The sequence below is a fragment of the Manis javanica genome, chromosome 10, assembly GCF_040802235.1.
Source record: "Manis javanica isolate MJ-LG chromosome 10, MJ_LKY, whole genome shotgun sequence".
In the NCBI taxonomy this organism is placed as follows: domain Eukaryota; kingdom Metazoa; phylum Chordata; class Mammalia; order Pholidota; family Manidae; genus Manis; species Manis javanica.
This window is the reverse complement of record NC_133165.1, coordinates 113,273,674-113,297,144: the sequence shown is the minus strand read 5'-3', so window position 1 is coordinate 113,297,144 and position 23,471 is coordinate 113,273,674. Positions and strand designations below refer to the sequence as shown.

The following is a 23,471-nucleotide window of genomic DNA, read 5'->3' as shown; positions in this document are numbered from 1 at the left end:
ACTAAAAAGTTGACCTTTCAGCTGAAAGTCCCGTGCCCTTAAAGTTTGCCCTACTCTTCAGTTAATTTTTATGTCTCTTTTCATTTTATTTGTTCGCCCGGAGGAAGAAGGTACGGTAGGGAACACACCTTCTGTATGCAGATATGCAGCCCTCTTCGCGAAGGCTCACGGGAAGCTTCCCGCCCCTTCCTGTCCTTGCCTGGTTTGAGCTGTCGCGAGAGTTCGTCGGCCGAACGCCGGAAGTGCCCTGTAGCTCCGTAACGGCCGAAGGGGCGGGCTCGAGGGCTGAAGGAGCCTACCGTACTAACGGCTGTCTCGGCGGTGCAAGATGGCGGACATCTCCCTGGACGAGCTCATCCGGAAGCGCGGGGCTGCGACGAAGGGGCGGTGAGCGGCCTTTTCTCTTCTCGGGGTTTAGGGCTCACGGCCTAGCGGGGTCGGGGCGGAGGAGGGAGCGGCCCCGGAGGGACGCGGAGGGCCGTCTGCTCCCGCCCCCTGCCTCAGCAGCGCTCCTCATTGGCCCGGCCGCCGCCGCCGCCGCGGGCCCGGCCGCCCGGCCTCCCAGTGGCTGGAGGCGCCGTCGCTCCGGCGGGCTGCGGAGGCTGGCAGGGCCGCTGCCGGCGGCGGGCCCGGGGCGCCGGGCCGGCGGGAGCGGCCCGGGGAGCGGCGCTGCCGCCCAGGGCCGGAGGTCTCCTCGGCGCGGCTCCTCCCCCGGTAGCCTGGCCCTTGGGCCCGCCGCCCCTTTCTCCGTGCGGCCTGAGTCAGGACTGAAGTTTAGCGGGGAAGTGACTTGCTCGACTCTGCCGATCTGTTACTGCCGAAGCTGAGACCCAGACCTGTAATTTCCAAACCCCGCTCCCGGTTCCTTCTCAGGGCCGCCGGTGGTGACACTGGCCTCGCTTCGTGCGGCGTTTTAAGTTCGCCAAGCGATTTCGTGTGCGTACCGTTTCATTTTCTCTGCGCAGTCTTACCGGCCAGCTGTGTTTAGCCCATTTTACAGGTGGGGAGCTTGAGGCAGGGAGGGATAGAGTGACCTGCCCGAGGCCACGGAGGGCTGAGCCGGGGCTGAGCGCACCCTGACAGCTGGCAGACTTGGCCTCGGGCAGGGCGGGAAAACAGGTGGGACCGGCTGGAGGGTAGACCTTGGTTGTAGCTCAGTACCGAGAAGACTACCGAGAAGTTCTGGATCTGGGTGAGGAGGTGATTTGCAATTATATTCTTCAAACTTATTTACGACCCTTAAAATTGGTCATTTCCAGCTTTTCTGAGCCCTTGTTCACCCGTATGAATAAGTGGGAACTTGGCCAATAGTCTTCCAGCACACGTTGTTAGCTCAGTGTTTTTGTAAACAATCAGGCTGCAAAGATGTTTTCTCAGCCTGTCACGCAGCAGATGTTTATTAACATCTCGGTCTGCCTGTGGCCAGAGAATAAGGTACTTTACATCTTGCTAGGTGACATGTATCCCCCATGCAACCCCCTGCACGCATATCCACTACAACTGCTGCCACATTGTAAGTCACCCGCCAGCACTTCTGGGCTTCTGGTTCCTAACAGGCACACGTTAAGTATGCATTTCTTCCGCCATTATGCGTGAGTAGGTCTCTCTAGTAACTGGTGTGCGTTGGTGCTGCTGGGTCCTCTAGCCACTTCTAAACCCGTTCTGCTGCTTTCAAAGGTTTGCTTCGCAGGATCTTGCTCTCCCTACCGTCAAGCCCCTCAGTTCTGACTGCAGACGGTCCGTACCATCTGTTGGGTCTGCTTTTCTGGTTTTGATGTGTGCAGAGTACTGTGTGGGGCAGTGGGTGGGGATGCGAGGAAGGGGGACGTGTGGATCCGTGGGAGGAGCAGAGACTGCCCCTAGGCAGACCTGCTTCCCTGGCAGGCCCCACTGCTGGGTTCTGTGCCTCCCTGGCCAGATGGCTTAGGAGCTGGGCAGCTTCCTCATTTGTAATAATGGTTCCTGGTAGGTCATTAAGAGGATTAAATACAAGAATATAAGAATGTGCATTTTAAAGTTTGTACTGGGTAGTACAAGAAAGCAGTACTTTGTAGCAAAAGAAAGCAGTTCATCATGGACCTTTCCTTTGAAAAGAGTCAGAGCCCAAACCCGTCCCTGAAGTAGGTATAATATGTAAGCTCTGGGGCCCTAGAGTTACATGGCTTCACTAGGTTTAGTACTAAGTGAATTACTGTATCCGAAGTACTTCAGAAGTGATGGGTACCAAGTGCTTAATAGCTGCCATCATAGTCATTATTGAAGGCTTTTAGGGAAAGAAGTAACATCCAGTTTTCAGTGGAGAATGTTGCCTTGCTATTTATTACGTGAAGACCAGATTGGGAGCCAGTGCAGGCATAGTGTAGAAGAGGGACTGCGTGCTGCATTTGGGTTAAACCTGATAGAAATTACATTTTTATTTTGCCTGCGCAGCTAACAGAGAAACTAGATCTTGGGGTTGGGGGGTGGGGTCCCTGTCAAGAACTGAAAGTCCTGAACAAATTTCAGTGAACCAGTGTAATTTCCCACAGTAAATATATTCTATTTTACATGCTTTCTAGATGAAATCTCCTTACTGGGAACTTTGGTTTAATGTTGCATGGATGTTCCAGGAAAAAACTGCATAATAACTTAGGAGGAACCTATGACTATCTCAGGAAACAGCAGAAGACGGAGCCTGTGGAAGTGTAACCTTTCCGGTCAGGTCATGGAATGTGCTTGTTCTTTAGAGCAGTCGTTCTTTTTTGTGTTCATCTTAGCTCGTAAGTCAGGAAAGGAGTCATTTTCCTTATCATTACCTGGGTCCCCAATTAATCAAAACGTTCCTTGATTAATGTGGAGGTAGAGAAAGGGAGGGGATGGTTTTGAGTGATACTTCATCCAGGCCATGGTGAGGCGCCGTCTGTCCCCACACACAGCACATCTCTAGTGACGTCTTTTGTTCACAACCCATGGGTGAGTTTCCCCAGGACAGCCTTGGGCACCAGCTGCAGTGTGGGCCTGCCCCTGTCCATTTCTTCCTTTAGATGTGAGAGTATTGCTGGCGGAGTTGTCAAGGCACCCCTCTGGCATGGTTAGCTTAACTCTCAGCGGACATCTGTCATCCAGTGCCTCCCTGTATTCAGCTGAAGGTGGCCGACCGCCGTAGGGGGAGAGCTGGGTCCTGATTGTGTTGAAGTAGAGCAGCTTTGGGCCAGATGCCCTGTGGGCGGAGCCCCTGGAGCCATGGAGGAGGTTAGTGAACTTTTCCATTCAGGCCAGGGCTCTGCTCTGGTACTCACTGCTTTTTCCTTGTTGAAGTAAGATAAAGAAAATGTAGACCTAAAACAAAGAGGAGGAAAATTAGTTATTACTCAAGTTGGAGGGGAAGAATTATGATTTAAAATGAAATATCTGCACAAATTTCTCTTCAAGAGTAAGAGTAATGTCTTGTTTTTCTGTGTGTCTCTGAAACATCTAGTTCAGTATTGACCCTCAGTAATTGTTACAGCTAAGCAGTTTTCTCTCTATAAGGTGACCTCAACACAGACATATTATAACCCAGAGACCCCAATGGATTAAAATTCACTTTATAATAATCCAGGTTCCCCCTCATCGACCTGAATCCTTTGACTTGGACATATGTCCAGAGCCAGTTGCTTTTCTGCCCTCCTCAGACAGAGCCGAGAGGGTGAGGCATTCCTAGCCCCAGACAGACCCTCTCTGGTCATCACGTGTGTGCCAGGCTGCAGCTAGGGCCTGGGGGCGACTGTCCCGGCTCCAGTGAGGGATTGGCCTTCTCATCCGTAGTGCTTCTCAGGACCCCAGGACCTGTGGAGAGTCTGGAAGCAGTGCCGAGTAGCACTCTCTGGGTGTGACGGGGTAGGGCAGTAGTGAGGCTTAACTTAAAGGTTTATCCCCCCTCTCCCCGTCCCAAACATTTACTGAGGCCAAAAGTGCAGAATGTGTTTCAGGATTATCAAGAGAGTCTGCAGTGGGAGGTGAGGCTGCAGGCAAGTCTGGCCAGGCTCTGAGCAAGCTAGGCAGTTCTGGAAGCAGGAGGGCTGCGTAAGTGACTGTTTGGAGACTGGCCCCTAGCAGGAGTGTTTGTTTGAAAAATTCCTGATGACTAATGCCTGCCTTATAACCAGTACTGCTGCCTGCTGGGGTGAATAGCTGTCTTTTCATGTGGGCAGAGGAGCAGCGATTATAAAAAGCCTGAGCACTGAAGCCCCCTCTAGAGCTGCTCGTGAAAGGAGTTGAAAGACCCAGGGAACTGAATGCTCAGAATTGAGGAACAGTAGCTTACTCCTGCTTCTACGTTGTAAGTCCGGGGAGAGGAAATCCCGGGGCAAAATACCTCTAAAAACTGAAATCAGTGAAAGGGAGAAATAAAGTTTAAAACCTGTTTATTTCTTACAAAACTGCAGTCCAGCCCATCTCTCTCTCCTGCTCCAGCAGTAGCAAAACCAGCCCTCCCCCTCACCTTTCAGGGACAGATAAGCTCCCCTGCCCAGGTAATTACCCATTGATATGGAGATGAACTTCTCTCCACCCCTGAGGAATGATGCAAATGCACTAAAGCTGTACTTCTTTCCACCTCTGAACGCCTATTGATATGCAGATGTACTAAAGCCAGGCGAAGTACTCTGGAAATATTACAGTTTTACCCACTTACGCCCACAACCTCCCCCAGCCAAGATGTACCTTTTGCGCTGTTCAAGTAGATGACAATAGCAGTACAAGGCACCGAGGTGGTGTTTCTCGCCGGCCGGCAGGCAGGCGTTACGGTGTGTGGGCCCTCAGTGTGCATGCTGCAGCGGCCTCGGTGTGTGCTCGCCCTCTGGACAGTGAGCTGGTCCCTGGCCTGACTCAGTCCTAGGAGTTTCTTAGCCTGGGGACAGTATTCAGCCTTCCTTAACTCTTCACGTCTTGGTCTTTATTTTTGACCCATACTTAATTTATTTGTGCTTTAACTAGATAGAGTGAAGTTCAAATCCAGCCTTCACCATTTTAGCTTTGTTGTTTGGGACAGTTACTTTCCTTGAATCCTTCTTACATGTATAGTTTCTTCATCTATAAATTGTGAATAGTAACCTAATTCTCAGAGTGGTGAGGGTTAGAGGAGACGGACGTGTCAAAGTTTATGGACCTGTAGTAAGTGCTCAAAGATGTTAGATCACCGTTTTAAATTAAATCTTCTATAAACCCTGGTACCTAATTGCCCCTTACGTAGTATGGCAGATGTTGCTTATCAACCATATAGGCTCCTGTAATTCTCAATAGAATACTTCATACAACCACTACAGATTACCAGTAAAGGGAACTTGTTGAGGAATATGAATAAATGGAGGTTGCTGAGGCTACTGTTCCCAGCCCCGCCTATAGGGTTTTGTTCAGGCAGAATTGGAATCAGAGCACTTGACTCTGCCTCTTTCTCCATTCTCTCTTTAGGGGCTATGAAATTTGTTTTGGGGAATCTTTTTCCTTTAGTTATTTGAAATAATTGCTTTCAGTTGGTTATCTTTTCTGTTTTTTTCTTGGCAGTAATGTTTTATTGAATGATTGGTGAAATTGGATAACTTTTTGAAAGTTACATGGCACGTAATTGATGCTGTGGAGTCTAGAGTCGCCCAATTTTATGGTATTATAAAGTCATGGAGTAGCACAATGATAAGATTGTCCACCTCCTTTAGTTATAAATATCTGAAACTTCTGGTAACAAGGGGTGCCCTGGTGATGGAAGAAGGTGGGATTTGGAGCAGACAGGTGATAGGGAATTTTCTGGATGGGCTCAGGTTTGGATTAGGGTGTGTCTGCCCCCACTGTGTACTGGGCGTGACCATCCGTGGAATCTTCCTTGGTTGTTTGTGCCGCCTGGTTCCAGTTGTAATGTCTTCTCTGTCCGGGACCAGCCACTCTCTCTTCCAGGAAGACTTCTCTGATGCTCCTGCAGAGGGTTGGGATTTCACCCTCCTTGGCAGGATCCTTGTAGGTCTCACTCTTAGGGTCAGGGTGTCCCTGTGCCCTGACTCTGTGGGTGCCTGTCTTGCCAGTGGGTTTCAGCCCCAGGCAAGTTCGCTATGGATTCAGTGTGACCAAACAAATGACAGTAGAACATTCTTGGGGTGAACGGGTTTAGTACCCGGCTTGTTCTCCCGGCGGTAGGTCCAGCACTAGTGTCTCTGCCCCCTTCCAGAGCACTGGGCCAAGCTTTCTATGTAGTGCAATGATATTTTATTGCCTATGGATGTGGAAACAGTAGCCTAGCAGCAGCCCAGTTATATCATCAAGTGGTTTAAGCTCAGTGAGGATCCTGACCATAGGAACCCCAACTTCCCCACAGTGCCCCTCTCTCAGCTGGGAGACCAGTTGGTGGCCAGGAGCCTCGCAGGGCACAGGGCTAGTTGGTGAGGGCTGAGTGGAGGGCTGCCCAGGCAAAGGCAATCTTTTCCAAAGTCCTGGGGCAGCCGTTGCTTCTCCCATCTTACTTCCCATGGGGCTTGGAGTAGGCAGAAAAGAAGTTTGGAGCCTGTTATAATGGGAAGATCCTGGACTCTCTAGAGTCAGTTAGACCAGAAGTCCAGGGCCAGCCATACCACTAGCTGTATGATTTGGTTCCTGTAAGATGGAAGTGACAGCAGCTAGCCTCAGAGATTGTGAGCCTGAGAGGAAGTGTATGACAGGAGCCATATAGGTCCCTGACACTTAGCAGGGCCTCAGGACAGAAAGCTCTGTTTTTGTCACTTCCCTGGTGCAGGGTTGACACAGATGAGAAGGTGCCAGGTGTACCCCTGAGAAGCTCTTAGACCTGCAGGAAATTCAGGCTTGTAAACAGATCATTGTGATGCAGTGTGATTGCCTTCCTGGGAGCTTTGCCCAGGGTTCCAGTGCTCTGAGGAAAGCCTCCAGCTGTGGAGGTGATGTGGGAGAAGTGAATGCGTGCTCTTGAAGCGGGGGCAGGGAGGGGGGCTACATGCTCCCTTGCCCCCTTCCCTCCATCCCCCCACAAGCTGTGTGCTGTGGTGGGAGTTGTCCCTGTCTGGTATACCTAGAAAGCCCTTTGACACACTCCACTCTTCCCCAGGTGCCTGGGCCACCACTGCCTTCCCACAGCCCTACAGATGTCTCGTTTCTTGTGGTGTCCCCACAGACTTTGAACCTTCCTCTCCTAGAGCAGCAGTGTGATAACTATTTCAGTGTCTGTATTCCTCTCCCTACCCCCCAGTTTGGAGCCCCTGGAACCCTGTTCTTCACTCACCATGCTCCTTTTGGTGACTGGATTGCCCAGACCAAGATCTCTGATGTAGAGGGGCCCAGTGCGTGATGAGTGAGCAATTTTATCTGGTGCTTTCCACACTGACTCCAGTTTCATCTCGGTTTGTTGATCAAAATCCTTTTCCCCATTTTGAGTAGGCCTTCATTCGTAGCTCCTCGTATAAATGGATAGGCTGTTATTTTTCTTTGATAGGCATCAGCAGCAATGTAGGCAGTTGAAAGCATTTAAAAATAAGGCTTGGGGGGTGCCTCACCTGCCAGTGGGTTCCAGGGGTGGGGCTTTGTTAAAAAATTTGTGTTGTACCCTCTGTGAATACTGTGGGCCCTTCAGTGTGGCTGTGGGTTTCTGTGGTCACCACAGAGCATAGCCCCACTAGTGCCTAAGGCTTTGCAGGCCACAAAACCTAAGGTAGCCCCATCCAGGGGAGGATAGATGCTGTCTGCCACACACAGCTGTTCCCTCTCCCAGATGGTGCTCACTGGTTCCCTAAATAGCCCTTTGCTTTTGGCCTTTTTTACCATTTCTGTCTCCCACTCTTTACAGGGGAAGAGGTGGGGACAGACAAGCAGCCCTCTCATCCACCGAACCTAAACTGACCAATTCCACAAGCGACCTTTTCCACTTTTCTCTTCCACTCAGTTCTTATATAAATGCACTGTAAAGTATTTAAATCCAAAAGTAACTTGCCATTTTTCAAAGAAAAATGGAGCATACTGGAGGCAGGTGTCTTTCCATTATTGTAAGGAGATAACAAGATGAGGTCCAGGTGTTCTTTTATTGGTACCAGGCAGACTCATCTCCGGGCGCACTCCTGTTGTCCACACCAGAGCTGGTGGGCAGTTTCCCTCCAGCTGGTTGAGGAATGAGGCTGCTGGAGCAGCCGGTAATTTCACCCCTGTGAAGGAGGCCTCCTGGGAGGCCGGGACAGTGAGGTGGGAAAGGGCTCGTTTATTTTGCAGTGTCTCCTCCTAAACCAGATTGGAGATTCTAAACACTGCTGTTTTCCAGGATTACCTTTGGAGTGAAGATGCAGGTGCCTGAGCATTCATCCGGATTTCAGATTTAGTAGCTCTGGGGCGGGGTCTGAATGGCTGTATTTTTAGGAAGCTCTACAGGACTTTCTAATGCTCAGCCAGGGTTCAACACCACCTGTAAAGCCCTGGGCCCTGAAACAGGAATGGGCCCATTCTCCTCTCCTCTCCCAGTCCAAGGTAGGGAAAGAAAACAAGCAGATGTAATAATAGGCACAAAGGAAGACTGTCCTCGGAGAAGCAGAAAGGGTTTCCCAAAGAGAAGGTGTTGCTGTCAGAGTCCCCAGGCAGGGCGCCTGCTGCAGGTCTAATGTTGGTGGCCAAAGTGGAGAGGCCTCGTGGTAGGGTGGCTGGTAGTGTGAGGCAGAAGCATGCAGACCCCAGGAAGGACATCCAGCATTGTAAGGGGCATTTCCTGAGTGATAAGGGCAATAGGAGCATCTTTTGTTCTAATGAAAGACTCTCAGTGGACCCCTGGATGGCTTCAGGATGGAGGCTGGTCACCAGCAAGACTAGGCATGATTAGCCAGCTCTTGAAACTGGCAGCCTGAACTCCACTCCCAACCCCCAGCCCCCAGGGAGGGGAGAGGGGCTGGAGATGGAGCTGATTGTCAGTGGCCAGTGATTTAATCAGTCCTGCTTTCCCAGTGAGCCCTCCATATAATGGAGTTCGGAGAGCTCCTGGGCCAGTGGACACATCCACATGCCGTGAGGGTGGTGCACCTGGAGGCAGCGTGGAACCACCGCATCCCTTCCGATCTTTTGCTTTATACATCTCTTCTATTTGGCAATTTCTGAGTTGTATCCTTTATAATAAACTGGTAATAGAAGGGAGTAAACTGTTTTCCTGAGTTCTGTGAGCCATTCTAGCAAATTATCAAACTTGAAGGATTCATGGGTTCCTCCTCCATTTATAGCTGGTTGATGAGAAATATGGGAAGCCCAGGATTTGGGGTTGGTGTCTGAAGTTAAGGGCAGCCTTGTGGGACTGAGCCCTTAACCTGTGGGGTCTGCTCTAGGTAGTTGGTTACAGAACTGAAGTGTAAGACATCCAGTTGGTGTCTAAAGAGTTGAAGGATTGGTCGATGTGAGGAATAAACTCACACATTTGGTGTCAGATGTATTGTAAGTAGAAACAGTTCAGAGTAGCTATTTTTCTTACCTACCCTGTGCTTATATCTCCATTGTTTTCATCCTCCTGCTCCAAGCCAAGACCCAGGATCCCAGCATAGCAGGGGGTGTCTGCCTGGCAGCTGAGGCTGCTAGAGGCCAGCTGGGCGCCTTTGTAAATCACTTAACCCCTCCAGGCCTGTTTCTGCTACTGCACTGTGGACACTAATGCTGCTCCACCGGCCACTGAGACGGCTGATTGAGAGCATGGTTGTTGAAGAGCTTTGGGTATTGATGTTGCTCTTCCATTGTGTGGGATTACAATATTTGGGGGATCTGTTTATTTTGAGTGGCAAGATTTGGAGTTTATTGTCCCAGTGGTGTCTCAAAACACCTGGTCTAGGGAGCAAAACAGTCTTACCTAGCGATAAAAAACCGCCAGGTCTGCCTTCCTAATTTTGTTTACAATGCACAGTTAAAAGCCATAAAACTAGGCGAGAAATCTGTAGGTTTAATTGTTTCCTCTGGTTTTTCTAGGACCTCCTTGGTTCCCAGTATTAACCATGGCTCTACTTGCTTAGGCTTCTGTTGATAGCCAGATACACTTAATACTGTAATTTTTTTTGCAGGCTCAATGCCAGACCTGGAGTTGGAGGTATCCGATCTCGTGTCGGGATCCAGCAGAGCCTTCTCAGCCAGCCTGCTCGCACGGCCACCTTCCAGCAGAGGTTTGATGCCCGGCAGAAGATTGGCCTCTCAGATGCCCGGCTCAAGTTGGGAGTCAAGGATGCTCGAGAAAAGCTTTTGCAGAAAGATGCCCGGTTCCGGATCAAAGGAAAAGTGCAGGATGCCAGAGAGATGCTGAACTCCCGCAAGCAGCAGAGCGCAGCGCCCCAGAAGCCCCGCCAGGTGACTGACGCCCGGGAAAAGATCAGCTTGAAGCGGAATTCACCTGCAGCCGTCATGAGCCCAGCCATCGGGACAGTGACTCCTGCTCTGAAGCTCACTAAAACCATACAGGTAGCCTGTGGCTCTTGTCTTAAACCCCTGGAAAACCATTAACTGTAGATTCAGGCAGGGAGCAGGGGCCAGTAGTGTTTGGGCAAAGAGACAGTTCCCCCAAGGGTTTGGATGGTAACCATATGAGGAAGGCAAGGTATTATGTAGTTTTATGTAGACGAAAGGGGGGATCCAGGGAAATTAAATGACTTTCCCAAATGTGATAGTGGTGAGGGCAGAGAGCGGAAAGGACCGAACATTTGTTGAGCACATGCTGTGTTGTAGGCACTTAATGTTCCTTACTGCAACCCTGGGATTAGTATTCCAGTTCTATAAAAGAAGAATCTTGGTCTGAGAGATGTGAATTACTGTGCCCAAAGTTAATGCAGCCAGTCAATGGGAGGACCAGGGAAGGAGTCCAGTTAGACCTGGCCACCTGGACAGCCACCACCCAAAGGGAACAAAAACAACAACTGTGGTAATAGGAACAGCGACAGCGCACATTTACTGAGCCACACTCATTGAGCCCTGCACAAGCACTGTCACATGGTCTTCCAGGACAGTGTCTTGCTGTCACACTCCTGCTTTGGGAATGGGGCATTCTGTAGGGCTTTTTACCACAAACCAAAACTGAGTGCACCCCCGCATACTTCAGGGTTGCTGACCCCCTACTCATAGAGAATGCATGTGGACCCTGTGGGGTGAATTGTGACCACTGGGTGTTTCTGGTTCCACAGCAGAAGACCACGGCCCCACTGCATTCTCATCCTGCAGGAATGAAGATCAATGTCATCAATAACCACCAAGCCAAACAGGTAGAGGGAGTGTGTGTGTGTGTCTGTGTATGTACAGGTGTGTACATGTACAGACATGTGTGTTTTGATGGGGCCTACTGGGTGGATTGTTAAGGCTTGGCCCGGGGATCCCAGTCTGAGGAACTGGAGGAGGAATTACATTTGGCTTTTTGTGATTAATGAGTTTTAAGAAGAAATTTCTTAACTGGGGAGGGGATACATAAGGGGCTGAGAGGCCCTTGAAAGTCTCTATTTTTTAATTAGTAAAATAGTGTGTGCTTAATACAGAAAATTTGCCAAGAAGAGAAAGAATAAGGAAAAAAAAGAAAGCTCCTGCTCTCCAAAGCCAACCACTGCTGAAATTCAGCCCTGGCTTCTTCCTGCTCTTTTGTTTTGTTTTTAAGTGTCAGTATTATTTAATGTATAGTTGTAGTTGTTGTTATCCAATTTTGTCTGTTTTCACTTTCTAACAAGCATTTTTCTGAGTCTTATATTTACTGTAAATATTTTTGATAACTGTATAATCCATTGAGTTGGCATTCCAGTTTATTTAAACCGTTTTCTTGTCATTTTCCTTCTGTGAACCTCTGTGGATAAAGCTCTTCCCAGGGTTTGGGTTTAGTTTTGTAGGCCAGATTGCCTGGGAGAGACTTTCTAAGCCAAAGGTGTAACCGAACATTTTAGGGACTCTGTAGGTACTGCCCACTTGTAGGAAGTTGCAGCACTTCTCTGGGCCTTAGTGGGCAGGGAGCCAGCCTATCAGGATTTGAGCCCCAGCCTCCGGTGGGTTCTCCCAAGCCATTCTCATCCCTCCTTCCCACTTCCCTCTTGGTCTTGCTCGCTTCAGGAGTCATCTCTCTGTTGTCCTTGCCCCAGATGTCTCTTGAGAGCTTACATGCCATATTAGCTTGTATTTCTTTATTTTCAGAATTTATATGACCTAGATGAAGACGATGATATAGCTCCCATTCCTAATAAACAGATGAAATTTACAGCCTCAGGCGGCTTTCTCCACCACGTGGTATGGTATTTTATGTTCTTCCTGTACTCACTGGGTGTGCCTGATAAGAGGGATGGGAGGGGTGGTGCAGAATAGGGCCTTTCCATTCAGAAGTATTTCTTCATTTGGGTCCTAAGATTTTCAAAATTGGAACTAACCCAACCCCTGGTTTTATAAATGCTGATATCACTGTGTCCAGTGACTTGTTTAAGGTCCCACAGCTAGTGAAATACAGAGCTGCAGTTCCCAATTGCTGCGTTTGACATACTTCAGGAGAAATGTGAGATCTTACCGGAAGAAGACGTTCTTCACGTTCCCCTTTCCTTTATGGGTAGCAGCTCTGGCGCCATTCTTGAATCTAGATTCCTTTGGTTGATGTGATAGAATAAACTGAACCTTGCCTGCTGGCTCCACCAGGTGCATGCAGGGAAAACATGATAGACTGGGATGCAGGTCCGATACCATGCAGAGAAAGCAAGCAAGAGTGGGAACATCAGGGGGGTCGGCCCTGCTTAGCTCAGTGGTTATGGTGAAATGATGTATGGGGCAGCCAGTGGATGCCCACCTTTTTTGACCTTCAGAGGCTCAAAGACCCAATTTTGGTCACTGCACTGAATTTGTGGACCAGTTTCTTGGTTACTATTGAAGCTCTTAAAGTTATGTGTGAAGCTAAATGATGCCAGTTTGTTATAAAGAGTCTGAGCCTTTCAGTAATTAGATTGCTCAGGTCTGCTACCAGAAGGGGCTCTCAGCTAACTCCCAGGCCACATGTTTAACCACGGTACTGTCTTGGCTTTCCATACTTGGTAAAATATGAAATCTATTATAGGGAGGACATTTCATCTAGATTTGGCCAAGCTGATCTGTCTAGCCTGTCTTATACCCGGCCTTTCTGGCTGCATTCCTCCTTTCTCTCCAGTCAGTGCCTGGCAGACACTGTCCTAAATTGGAACACCACCTGCCGCTTCTGCCTCGGGCATCTTTTTCCTCAGATGCATTAATAGCAGGGAGGGAGGGAACTTCGTGCTGCTCTGCCTGTGCTGACTGCCAGCGTGTCCCTGACAGACTGGGAGCTGATGAGACCTGCGCTGTGTGTGATGCCTCTGTGTGGCCGGAACAGGGACCAAAAAGCTGGGAGGCTGGGCTTTCTCAAGAGTGGGCTTCAGTGCCCAGTCAGCCTGGAGCTGATGATTACCTATTGTGATAGAGCATGTCTGAGAATGAACTTGACCCTATGCTTTTAGCCTTTGTGATTAGCCCCAAATTACAGGGTTTTTATAAAGTCTAAATGGTATGAGTAAGCCTGTGGCTTCTGGTCAGGGCTGTGTGGAACACTAGTTGCCAAGGGTTTCCAACACCGGAAAGGCTTCTGTGAGCGTGTGTGCAGACTGAGTTTATTTCTCCTTCCCCATGTCAGTGGCACCCAATAGTCTTCTTGGCTCCAGACCTCTGATGGACTTGGGAAGCTGGGAGGCCTCGAATATGGGGGTTGTCAACCCCTTAGGGCGCTCTCAGGTGTCCAGGTCTCTAGCTTCTCAGATTCTGTCTGCCTCTTTGTTTAGGCCGGCCTGAGCAGTTCTAAACTTTCCATGTCCAAGGCCCTCCCTCTCACCAAGGTGGTTCAGAATGATGCATACACAGCGCCTGTCGTCCCCTCCTCTGTTCGAACAAAAGCCTTGACCAGCATGTCGCGGACACTAGTGAACAAGGAGGAGCCCCCTAAAGAGCTGCCACCTGCTGAGGTGAGGGCAAGGAGAAGTAGCCACGCCAGCTCAGTCAGCCTGTGTCCTGGATGTGTCCTTTGGGTTCTCACAGTACCCGTGTGATGTGCCACCCCCATTTTACAAATCAGCAAACCAAGACTCAGTGGCCCCTGTTCTCAAAATGCTTGCAGGGGAATGGGGAAAATAGAGCTTCAGACAGAGCCCCGTGTCTGGTTACAGAGCAGAGGTCTTTGCGAAAGAGAGATGCTGGAACTGAAGAAAGAGCATCTAATTTCACTAGGCAGATGGAGACAGCCTTTGAGGAGCAAGTGCTGTCTGAGCTGGGGGGTCTGGAAACATGAGTGGCATTCCGGGCAGAGGCCTAGAGGCTTGAAAGGGCCTGGCGTATTTGGGAAGTGATGAGAGGTTCCATCCCTTAGCATACGGGGGCGGGGGTGGGGGGGCATGGTGGGTGCTGAAGTTAGAGGGATGGTTGTGCCGGGCTCCCCTTGGGGGTTTCCTCTGGGCCTGCCTTGTTGCTTGCCTGGAATGACATCTTCTGTTTGAGCACCCAGCTATTCTCTGACTCTGGTAAATGCTCTTGTCCATGGCAGCCTGTTCTGAGCCCTTTGGAAGGCACCAAGATGACCGTGAATAATCTGCACCCTCGAGTCACAGAGGAGGACATTGTTGTGAGTACTGTGGCCTCCTAGTATTTGAAATCTCCAACCACCTTTGTGTTGAAGGTCCCCAAGACCACTCCCAGGTTCTCTTATTCTCTAAGGGACTCACAGGGCTATGCAGAGAGTCCTGTCAGCGCTGGATTTACTACAGAACACAAAGCAACATTAGCAGGAGGAAAAGACTCCTAGGGTGGAGGCCAGGGCAGTCCAGGTCCAAGCTCCCAGAGTCCTCTCCTAGTGGAGCCACACAGGATGTGTTTTGAGCTGATTCCTTCAGCATTGAGCTGTGATCACATGTGTGAAACCAGGGACCTGGTTAAAGCTCATTAAAGACTCAGCGTCCAGGAGTTTTATCAGGAACTGGTCATGTAGGCACCCTCTGCCTAGAGCAAACCAAAATTCCAGGCTCCTGAAGGAGAGCAGGTGTTCAGCATAAACCACATTGTTTAGTGTGGTGTGTGGTTTCCCTTCCCAAATCCCAAGTTCCCAGACACCAGCCAGGGACCAGCCCTGGATGCATGCCTTTCGAAGGACAGCAGTCAGGCTGGCGATGTTAACCGTTTTCCTCACAGCTTCTAAACCAGGGCTAGGGGCTCAGCCTCAAGGCTGAAAAAAGCTAATAGTTTCACCACGTAAGTTACCCTCTTAACTCTGAGCTGTCTGATGACAAAATGAACACAGCTGGGTTCCAGCCTCTCTCTCCAGCTAAACCCAGAGTTTGATCAGCCCATGCTGGCCCCTCGTTTGCAGGTGGTTTGAACTGTGAAACGCATGAACACTGCCTGTGCTCTGAGAACTGAGCAGGCACGCCAGTGAGCAGTGCACATGAGAGAATTGTAGCCACATTTGTGTAACACTTGGCAAATTCATAAAGAATTAAACAGTTTTTTCCTAATCATCAAAGTAATTAATCATGACTACCATTTACTGAGCACTAACTATGTGGCAGGCTCTTTAGAGGAAGGATCTTTGACAAAACTCATCACCTGTAATTATCACCACTCAGTAAATTGCCAGTAGTCACCCTCACCCTTGTCCACCCAGACGGGTAATGTTAAAAGAATAGCAGTGACAAAATTGGGGTCATACTTAGTATTCAGTTCCATACCTTGGTTTTGTTATTTAATATTTCCCTTTTTATCATCAAAAACAAATCATTTCAGCGACCTTTTCATAAGTCTTCTTTCTGTCCTCATAACAGCCTTGTGAAGGCAGTTGCAGGTGAAGAAATGTCTTGGGCGCTAGTGGGCCTCTGTGGTCCATCTCCATGCACCTTGTGTTACCTTTCTGGCCTCGGTCTGTGGTCTATAAAATGAGGAATGGGAGTTAGTGGTGTGGTGACACATGTACAGACACTGCCTAAAAAATGATTTCACTTGAGCTTTCAGCCACCCTGGGAGGTAGGCTAGACCAGCCCTTCTTTTCAGAAGAGAAAACTCACTCTCTGAGAAGTTAAGAAACCTCTTTGAGGTCACCCAGCTGAAGGAAAGCAGAACCCCAGGGATCAAACCCAGGTCTGTCTGACTTTAGGGTGACCAGCTGTCCCAGTTTTGCTGAGGTATCCTCTTAGCACTGAAAGTCCCACAGCCTGGAAAACCCTTTAATCTGGCCAGACCGTTATGGTTGGTCACCCTGTGTAGAATGCCAGAATATGTATTTCTAACAGATTCCCAGGTGACATAATTAGCCACTGTCTTTGATGAGCCTACACATTCATTCTCATGACATAGCTCTCTGTGAGAAATGCCATATTCTGTAACTTGCCCATGTTGAGGAAGTAGGCACCATGGAGGGAGGACTTTGGGGGTGATTTGCAGAAGGTCACAGGGACTCCAAGGCTTGTAAGCCCAGACCCATTGACCCATTTCTCACTGCCAGCACAGCTTGTCCCCTCATCCGGTCCCATGTTGAGAGGCCTGTGGCTGTTCCAGGACGCCACCAGAAATGGGGCCTCCTCGAGATCTTGGGTGCAGTGAGTATTCAGCTGGAGCTCAGCCCCGAACCCTCTGGGGTGTAAATGGCAGGCAGGCAGGACAGCAGTGGCCTGCATTCTCACTTATCCTAACCACTCTTGTCTCTGCAGGAGCTTTTCTGTGTGTGCGGAGCCCTCAAGCGGGCTCGGCTGATCCATCCTGGGGTAGCAGAGGTGGTCTTTGTGAAGAAGGATGATGCCATCACTGCATATAAAAAGTATAACAACCGGTGTCTGGATGGTAAGTCAGGGAGAAAGCAGCCACCTCTCATTCCCAGTGCTCACGATCAGGCAGTGGGCCTTTGGAGCAAGCCTCCCTCTGTGGTGGGTGGGACACCCATCCTTCTGGAGCCTTCAGTGCACCAAGAGCAGGCAGGGTTGTGCAGTGTCCTGGTAGTGCTAAGGTGCCTGCTGACAGGGCCTTGGGTTCTCACCCAGCCCTAGCGCTTAAGTCTAGCAGCAGAGAAACACCATTTCTGCATGGATGGCTCTCTCAGCACGTCTTGCCATGGAAGCCAAGAGCCATAGCCTACCCTACAGACGTTGGTCCGCTTGCCACAAAGATCCCTCAGAGGCCTGAAGCCTTGTCTAAATATTGGCACCTAGGTGCGCTCTGCTCCTAGTGAGTGAACTGCTGATGTTACTGAATTCAGATTCCCATTATCCATCTCAGGATAGCCTATGGAGAGAAAGTGTGTCTACCATGCCCTTTCTGTGCACCGATGTGTTCTTTCACACTTGTGGGTCATAGCCCTCTGCTGCCAGCGGTGATACGGAGACTAACTGAACAGTCAGTGGGGTTTTGATTGGCGTTTTCCTGATGCCTCATGCTGGAGTTCTTTTCATGTGCTTGTTATGAGCCTTTTGTGTGTCTTGGAGAAGTGACTATTCAGACTGTCCACTGTTTAATTGAGTTTAAGAGAATTCTTTATACATTCTTATTATGACTGTTACCAGATACCTGATTTGCCAGTATTTTGTCCATTCTGTAGGTTGTCTTTTTACTCCTCTTTAAATCTGTGCATTTACAGTTATGTATTTCCTTCCAACCACTGCTTAGCTGCATCCCCAAAGTTCTGGTATGTTGAATCTATTTTCATTCATCTCAAAGGATTTTCTGATTTCCCTTGTGATTTCCTCTTTGCCCTATTGGCTACTTATTTTTTGTTTAATTTCCATATATTTGTGAATTTATCAAATTTCTTGCCATCCCATGAGTCTTTAAGGAGAATATGCATTTTTTTTTTTTTTTTTTTAAGGAGAATATGCATTTTGCTGCTGTCAGGTAGATGTCTCTTAGGTCTAGTTGGTTTATAATGTTCAGGTCATCTATTTCCTTGTCGATCTTCTGCCTGGTTGTTTATCCATTACTGAAAGTGAAGTATTGAGGTCTTCAACTATCATTGTTTACTTCTCCTTTTAGGTCTGTTGGTTTCGCTTTGTGTATTTGAGGCTCTGTTAGTTGCATGTAAGTTCATAATTGCTTTCTTCCTGATAGGTTGATCCTTTTATCATTACAAAATGTCCCCCCTTCTCTCTAGTACTCTCTTTCTCTCTAGTTAATATCTAAAGTTTTAAAGTCTGTTTTATCTTACATGAGTATAGCTATTCCAGCTTGCTTAGGCTTGCTGTTTGGGTGATTCACCTTTCTCCATCCTTTTACTTTCAGCCTTTTTGTGTCTTTGAATCTGAACTGTGTCTCCTATAGATAGTATATAGTTGGGTCTTTTAAAGAATCCAGACTGATCATCTCTGCCTTTTAATTAGATTATTCAATCCATTCATATTTGATGTGACCTTCTTTTGCATTACATGAATATTTTTTAGTATAACATTTTAGTTCCTTTTAATGATTTTTTCACTGTATTTTTAGTCACTTTCTTAATGGTTGCTCAAGAGTTTTACAGTATGCATCATAGCTTATCAGAATCTATTTCAGATTAGTAGTAACTAAGCTCCAGTGTTCTCCCCCCCTTTTTCGTCTATATCGCTGTATTACTGCATATTATATAAAGTGGGAGTACAATGCATACAGCAGGTAATCCTTTGTAGACTAGGGAAAGTCTGTACATATGCTTCTGAATTTTCACTTAATTTCATACACATAATAGCATAAACATTTTCCCTTTCCATTTGCTTCACAAACAAGCTTGGATCACTCACAGAGGCCACTTTCTCCCTTATTTCACCTCTCATCTCTTACCTGATTCAAGGTCTGTTGCCTCTTTGCGTTTTGCTTCTTATCCTTGAATGGACCTCACACCCTGGGATTTTCTTCATCTCTGAGCTCTGCGGAAACCTGGCAGCTCCGTCCTCGGGTTTGGAACCAGAGCTGTCAGTGGCAGTAGCCCTTGTCCTTTTGTGTGAAGAGCTGAGGTCTCATGGCAGAGCCTTTTCTTTTTTGGTTTTTCAGGGCAGCCAATGAAGTGCAACCTTCACATGAATGGGAACGTTATCACCTCAGACCAGCCCATCCTGCTGTAAGTGCCAAGGGCAGCGGTGCTGGGGGCCGGGGGGAGCTTTTCTGTTTGCTTGCTCTGCGCAATCGTCTCTTCATTCTAAGGGGTGCAGTGCCTGTGTCCCAGCTTTCTCCTCCATTCCATTACCTCTGCTCGGATCAGGCGGTCAGTCAGGGTGCTTGAATTTGTACGCAGTGGCTTGTCGCGGCCTTTCTGTAGGGGGCTGACCCCACAGGGCTAGCGTTAAGACCACATTCCAGCTTTGTAGTTTAGAAACGCCTGAGAAGGAAGTGGAGAACAGGCCAGTTTCACTCTTTTTACGACTATGTATATTGTTCAGGTGAACTGAAAATGCCCACCTCCTTGTCATCGACTCTGACGGGGACAGTGCCAGGCGCTACTCTTCATTTTCTTACCCTCACCTGGGCATGCGTGCCTAGCCCAGGACTGAGGGGTTTTTAGAGCCCACTTGCATAAAATGTAGACTGGCAAGACACTTTTATAGACAAGGAGACAGAGACCCAGGGAGGATATTAGACTTGCCAGCGTGGTTGGAGCAGGCCTGAAATAACTTTGAAATTTTGAAAGACCAGGATTTGAACCCTGGATATTGAATTGTGGATTTGAACAAATATCTTCAGCTATATTCCAGGAATAAGTTGTATTCTCCAACATGTGGGTTTTATGACCTAATAAATTTGGGAACCATCAGGCTGAACAGAGTTGATTTCTTTACTTCAAGAAATCTCAGAACGTAAGATACGCCGATGTGTGTGTGACCACCCTGAGGGACATGCAGTGTTCCCTAAATTTAAAACCCCAGATCACAACTGGCTGCATCTCCGTTTTCTCATCAGCACATAAAAACGTGATAGGTTTGCTATCATGGGGAAATGAGATAAAGGGGTACAGGAAGTGTTGTATTTGCTGTCTGGCTTACAACAGATGCTCAGTCAGTGATGGGACCTTCCCATCTAAGAGAAGACTGACAAGGATTTTGACTCTGCTCTGCTCTCCACAGACGGCTGAGTGACAGCCCCTCAGTGAGGAAGGAGAGTGAGCTGCCGCGCAGGGCGAATCCCGCCTCATCCGGCCCTCCTGCTGAAGTGGACCCCGACACCATCCTAAAGGCGCTCTTCAAGTCCTCAGGGGCCTCTGTGACCACACAGCCCACAGAATTCAAAATCAAACTTTGAGTGGGGGAGTGAGGCAGCCAGAAGCAGGGGTGGAGGAGGGTGGCTTGATTTCCCAAAGCAAAGCTTGTGACCAATGGGCCGTTGGACTGGAGGCCCCTGAGCGTGGGAAGGCTCGCCAGGGGTGGGGAGCTCCCTCCCTGGGTGCTCCACCACCCCCGTATTGTGTTCTGCTCTCTGCTCTTCCGTACGTTAACAGTTCCTGTAGTATGTTTGTTTCTTCTCCCTCCGCCTCATCACCAAGGTAGGCTTGTGTTGCTCAGAGTGTCCCCCTAACCTTAGCCCCAGAGTGATCTCTTGTCTGGGGTGGTTCCCTGAATTCTCTGGGCGGCTTTCTCGCGGCACTGCAGAATGCAAGGCAGGGGCTATTTGAAGGACGCTGCTTTCTCCAGGTGGGGAGTGGTTGCTTCCCTTCCTTTTTTGAAAACTTCTCACACAAAGCAGGAAATGGAAGCCCCTGCCATCCAAATGGGGGCTGCATTAGCTCAAGAGCTTTGCTATTTAACTGCCTGGTCAGTGGAAATGGCCTGGATGGGGATCCAGTCACAGGCCCCTTGTCCTCTTGTCTGATCTGGAAAGGGCCCTGCGGGAAGGGTGGGTGAGGCTGCTGCCCTGCCAGGAAGAGGGCGCGCCTGCCAGTCCATGCCATTCACATTACCCTTTCCCTTGGGCTATACCAAGGGCTCCACCCCAGATCTCATGGCCGCCTGGGTGTCACTGCTGCGAGAGTCTTGTGTTGTTAGCCCTCCCAGTTCTCAGCACAGCACTCGCCACACCCTGGTTTGGGTGCAAATGCCAGCTCTCTACTTGGGTTTTTCAAAGTGTCTGCCTTCCGTCCTGTGATACAGTAGGTCGGGGGGCATATTTGAACGGGAGACAGGCTTGCTCCTCGGTCTTCATTTCTGGCCTCATGTCTGCAGGACAGTAGTCAGAGATGCTGAGACATACATCCAGCTGCCACCAGGGGGTACTGGCCCCACTATTTTGAGTGTCCATGACCAGAGTGGTATTTTCCTGCCGGGGCAGTGCAAGGAGGGAGTTAAGAGAGCAGAGCAGCCCTTCTGGGTAAGCTGCTAAGTTCCCTCAGTATGGTTCCAGGCAGTTGGGGCCAAACTGTAGAACCCAGGGGCACCCCTGAATACCAGGACAGTGTTGCTCCAGCATCATTCTCGGTCTCCTACTGGTTTTGGGGGGGCTATAAAGGAAATCCAGGCTGGCAGAGCCGGAGCAATTTGGGCAGCAAGAGTCTGGGAGCTCTACAGTCAGTAGTAGGTGCTGTGAAAGGCACAAACCCAGAAAGTAAGGAGGACCTGAGACACAGCCTTTCACGACCTGTGTGGGGCCAGCCCAGTGAGGACAAGCCTGGAAACATGTTTCCACAGAGTTACGTCTGTCAATCAGGAAGGACCCAGGGTTTAAGACAGCCCAGTCCTGGGATGTCTAAGGAATGTGCCTGATGGTGCTCCACTCTCCAGTTCTTTGAAGAATGCTGCTTTTGTTCCCTTCTGCTCCTTTGAACAGGTGCAAACGTAATTCTTCTCAGCAGCTGGAAGGCATTCCTCCTATACTTTACCCTTCTTGGCCCCAGAGAGCACCCATAGACAGTAGGACCTGGTTTTCTCAGGTACTGTGGACAGTCAGATCACTGCTTGGACTTTGCTTCAAGTAGGGATGGTAAAACAGCCTGACTGCATGGCTTTACCCTCCCTTCCCATTCCCCTTGTCCCACACCAGGCTGCTCTGCCTATCACAGAGTTTCACTGAGCCCAGCTGCAGCCCCCTGACTATCTGGACAGCCGTATGGTGCATGGCAGGGTAGAGCCTGTATGCCTCCCCCGCTCTACAGGATGTTATCGTGGAAAAGGGAGGAGAAGGTGGTGGGCCATTCCTTGTTCCCTCTACCTACCACTTCCCTACATTCCCCATTTGTGTCTTGTTCAAAAGGAGAGGAGGAGGCATGAAGGGATGAAGGCGGCTTTGTGTTACACCCATTTCTGAATAAACGTTTGTTATTCCTACCTTTAAGCTGTTATTTATTAAAAAGATCCTGCTAAGTGACCTTGGGGGTCTTGGCACGGACAACAGGAATTTGCCTTTGCTTCACTACTGAACTGCTATGACCTTGGGGAGGTTCCTCTTAGAACTAACTTGTGGAATCTCAGCCTCCACAGCTGGGAGAACATGAGCCTTAACATCTGGAAGCACCTGGCTTAGTGACTCCGTACCTCCAGGGCCTAAAGCACCTCAGTGGGTGTTAAACACAGTCAACCCCAACATAGGTCTGTTCATGGGGCCCAGGAGCCTGGCCTTTGCCTTCTTTGAATAAGTTAAACTCATGGGTGAAATGTATCTTTTATGTCAAGTATGCATTCGAAAAAAATTGTTGATACTTGGGATTTTGTGTGTAGTAAAATAAACCTAAATTTACCATCTTCACCGTTTAAAATACAGTTCAGTGGTATTACGTAATGTGCTGTCACCACCATCCAACCTCATAAACTTGTAGAATTGAAACTAAACAACCAGGTTCTTCCCTCCTCGAGCCCCTGGTAACTGCCATTATACTTGCTCTCTGTGTGAGTTTGATCACTCACATAAGTGGAATCATACGGTATTTATCTTTTTGTGACTGGCTTATTTCACTTAGCATAATGTCCTTGAGGTTCATCTGTGTTGTAGCCTGTTAGAATCTGACGGCCTCTCGCCACCTCTCCTTGCTGCTGCCCTGGTATCCCCCCTCCTTTGCAATATAGCAGCCAAGGTGACTGTGCACTCATCACCCTTCTGCTCAAAGTCCACAGTAGCCCCCATCATAGACTAACAGTGCTTTTGGGGATGTGCCTAATCCCACAGGGTGGGCCAAGATGCCTGCTCCCCTTACTGATTTCTCCCTGGCTCACTGCTCCAGTCATACGGGTGTCCTTGGGATTTTTCTTCCTCACCAAGTAGGTTCCAGCCTTAGGACCTTTGCTTCTCTCTTAGAATACTCCCAGACATCTGGATGCCTGGCTCCATTTTCCTTCAAGTATTGTGCAAATGTCACTTAAAGAGGCCTTCGCTATGTTTAAAATTGGGACATCCTCCTCCCTTGCCACGCTCCCCATCCTCCATTTTTCTCTGACACACAGGCTTTATGTTTTGCATTTTCTTGTGTTCATTGAATATGAACAAGAGCGTTGGGTTTTATTTCACCTCCAGCGCTGAGGACAGTGCATGGAGCGTTCACTGCTATTTGTGGACTGGATGACAGTGAATGGAAAGTTGAGTTCGCA

General features: G+C 49.0%; 1 protein-coding gene across 3 annotated transcripts; it reads left to right on the top strand.

Moving 5' to 3' along the window:
* The first annotated feature begins 185 nt into the window (after positions 1-185).
* Positions 186-22,217, top strand: POLDIP3 (DNA polymerase delta interacting protein 3). Of its 3 annotated transcripts, none has more exons than XM_073213970.1 (9): positions 186-387; positions 10,026-10,416; positions 11,136-11,210; positions 12,118-12,210; positions 13,752-13,931; positions 14,507-14,584; positions 16,659-16,788; positions 18,961-19,027; positions 20,028-22,217. In XM_073213970.1, the coding sequence occupies exons 1-9, from the start codon at positions 329-331 to the stop codon at positions 20,200-20,202; spliced, it is 1,248 nt and encodes a 415-aa protein (XP_073070071.1). In that variant the 5' UTR covers positions 186-328; the 3' UTR covers positions 20,203-22,217. The 3 variants fall into 3 exon arrangements, with proteins under 3 accessions (XP_073070071.1, XP_073070070.1, XP_073070072.1); XM_073213969.1 differs by having other exon boundaries at positions 11,133-11,210; XM_073213971.1 differs by lacking the exon at positions 13,752-13,931 and having other exon boundaries at positions 11,133-11,210.
* Positions 22,218-23,471: the final 1,254 nt, after the last annotated feature.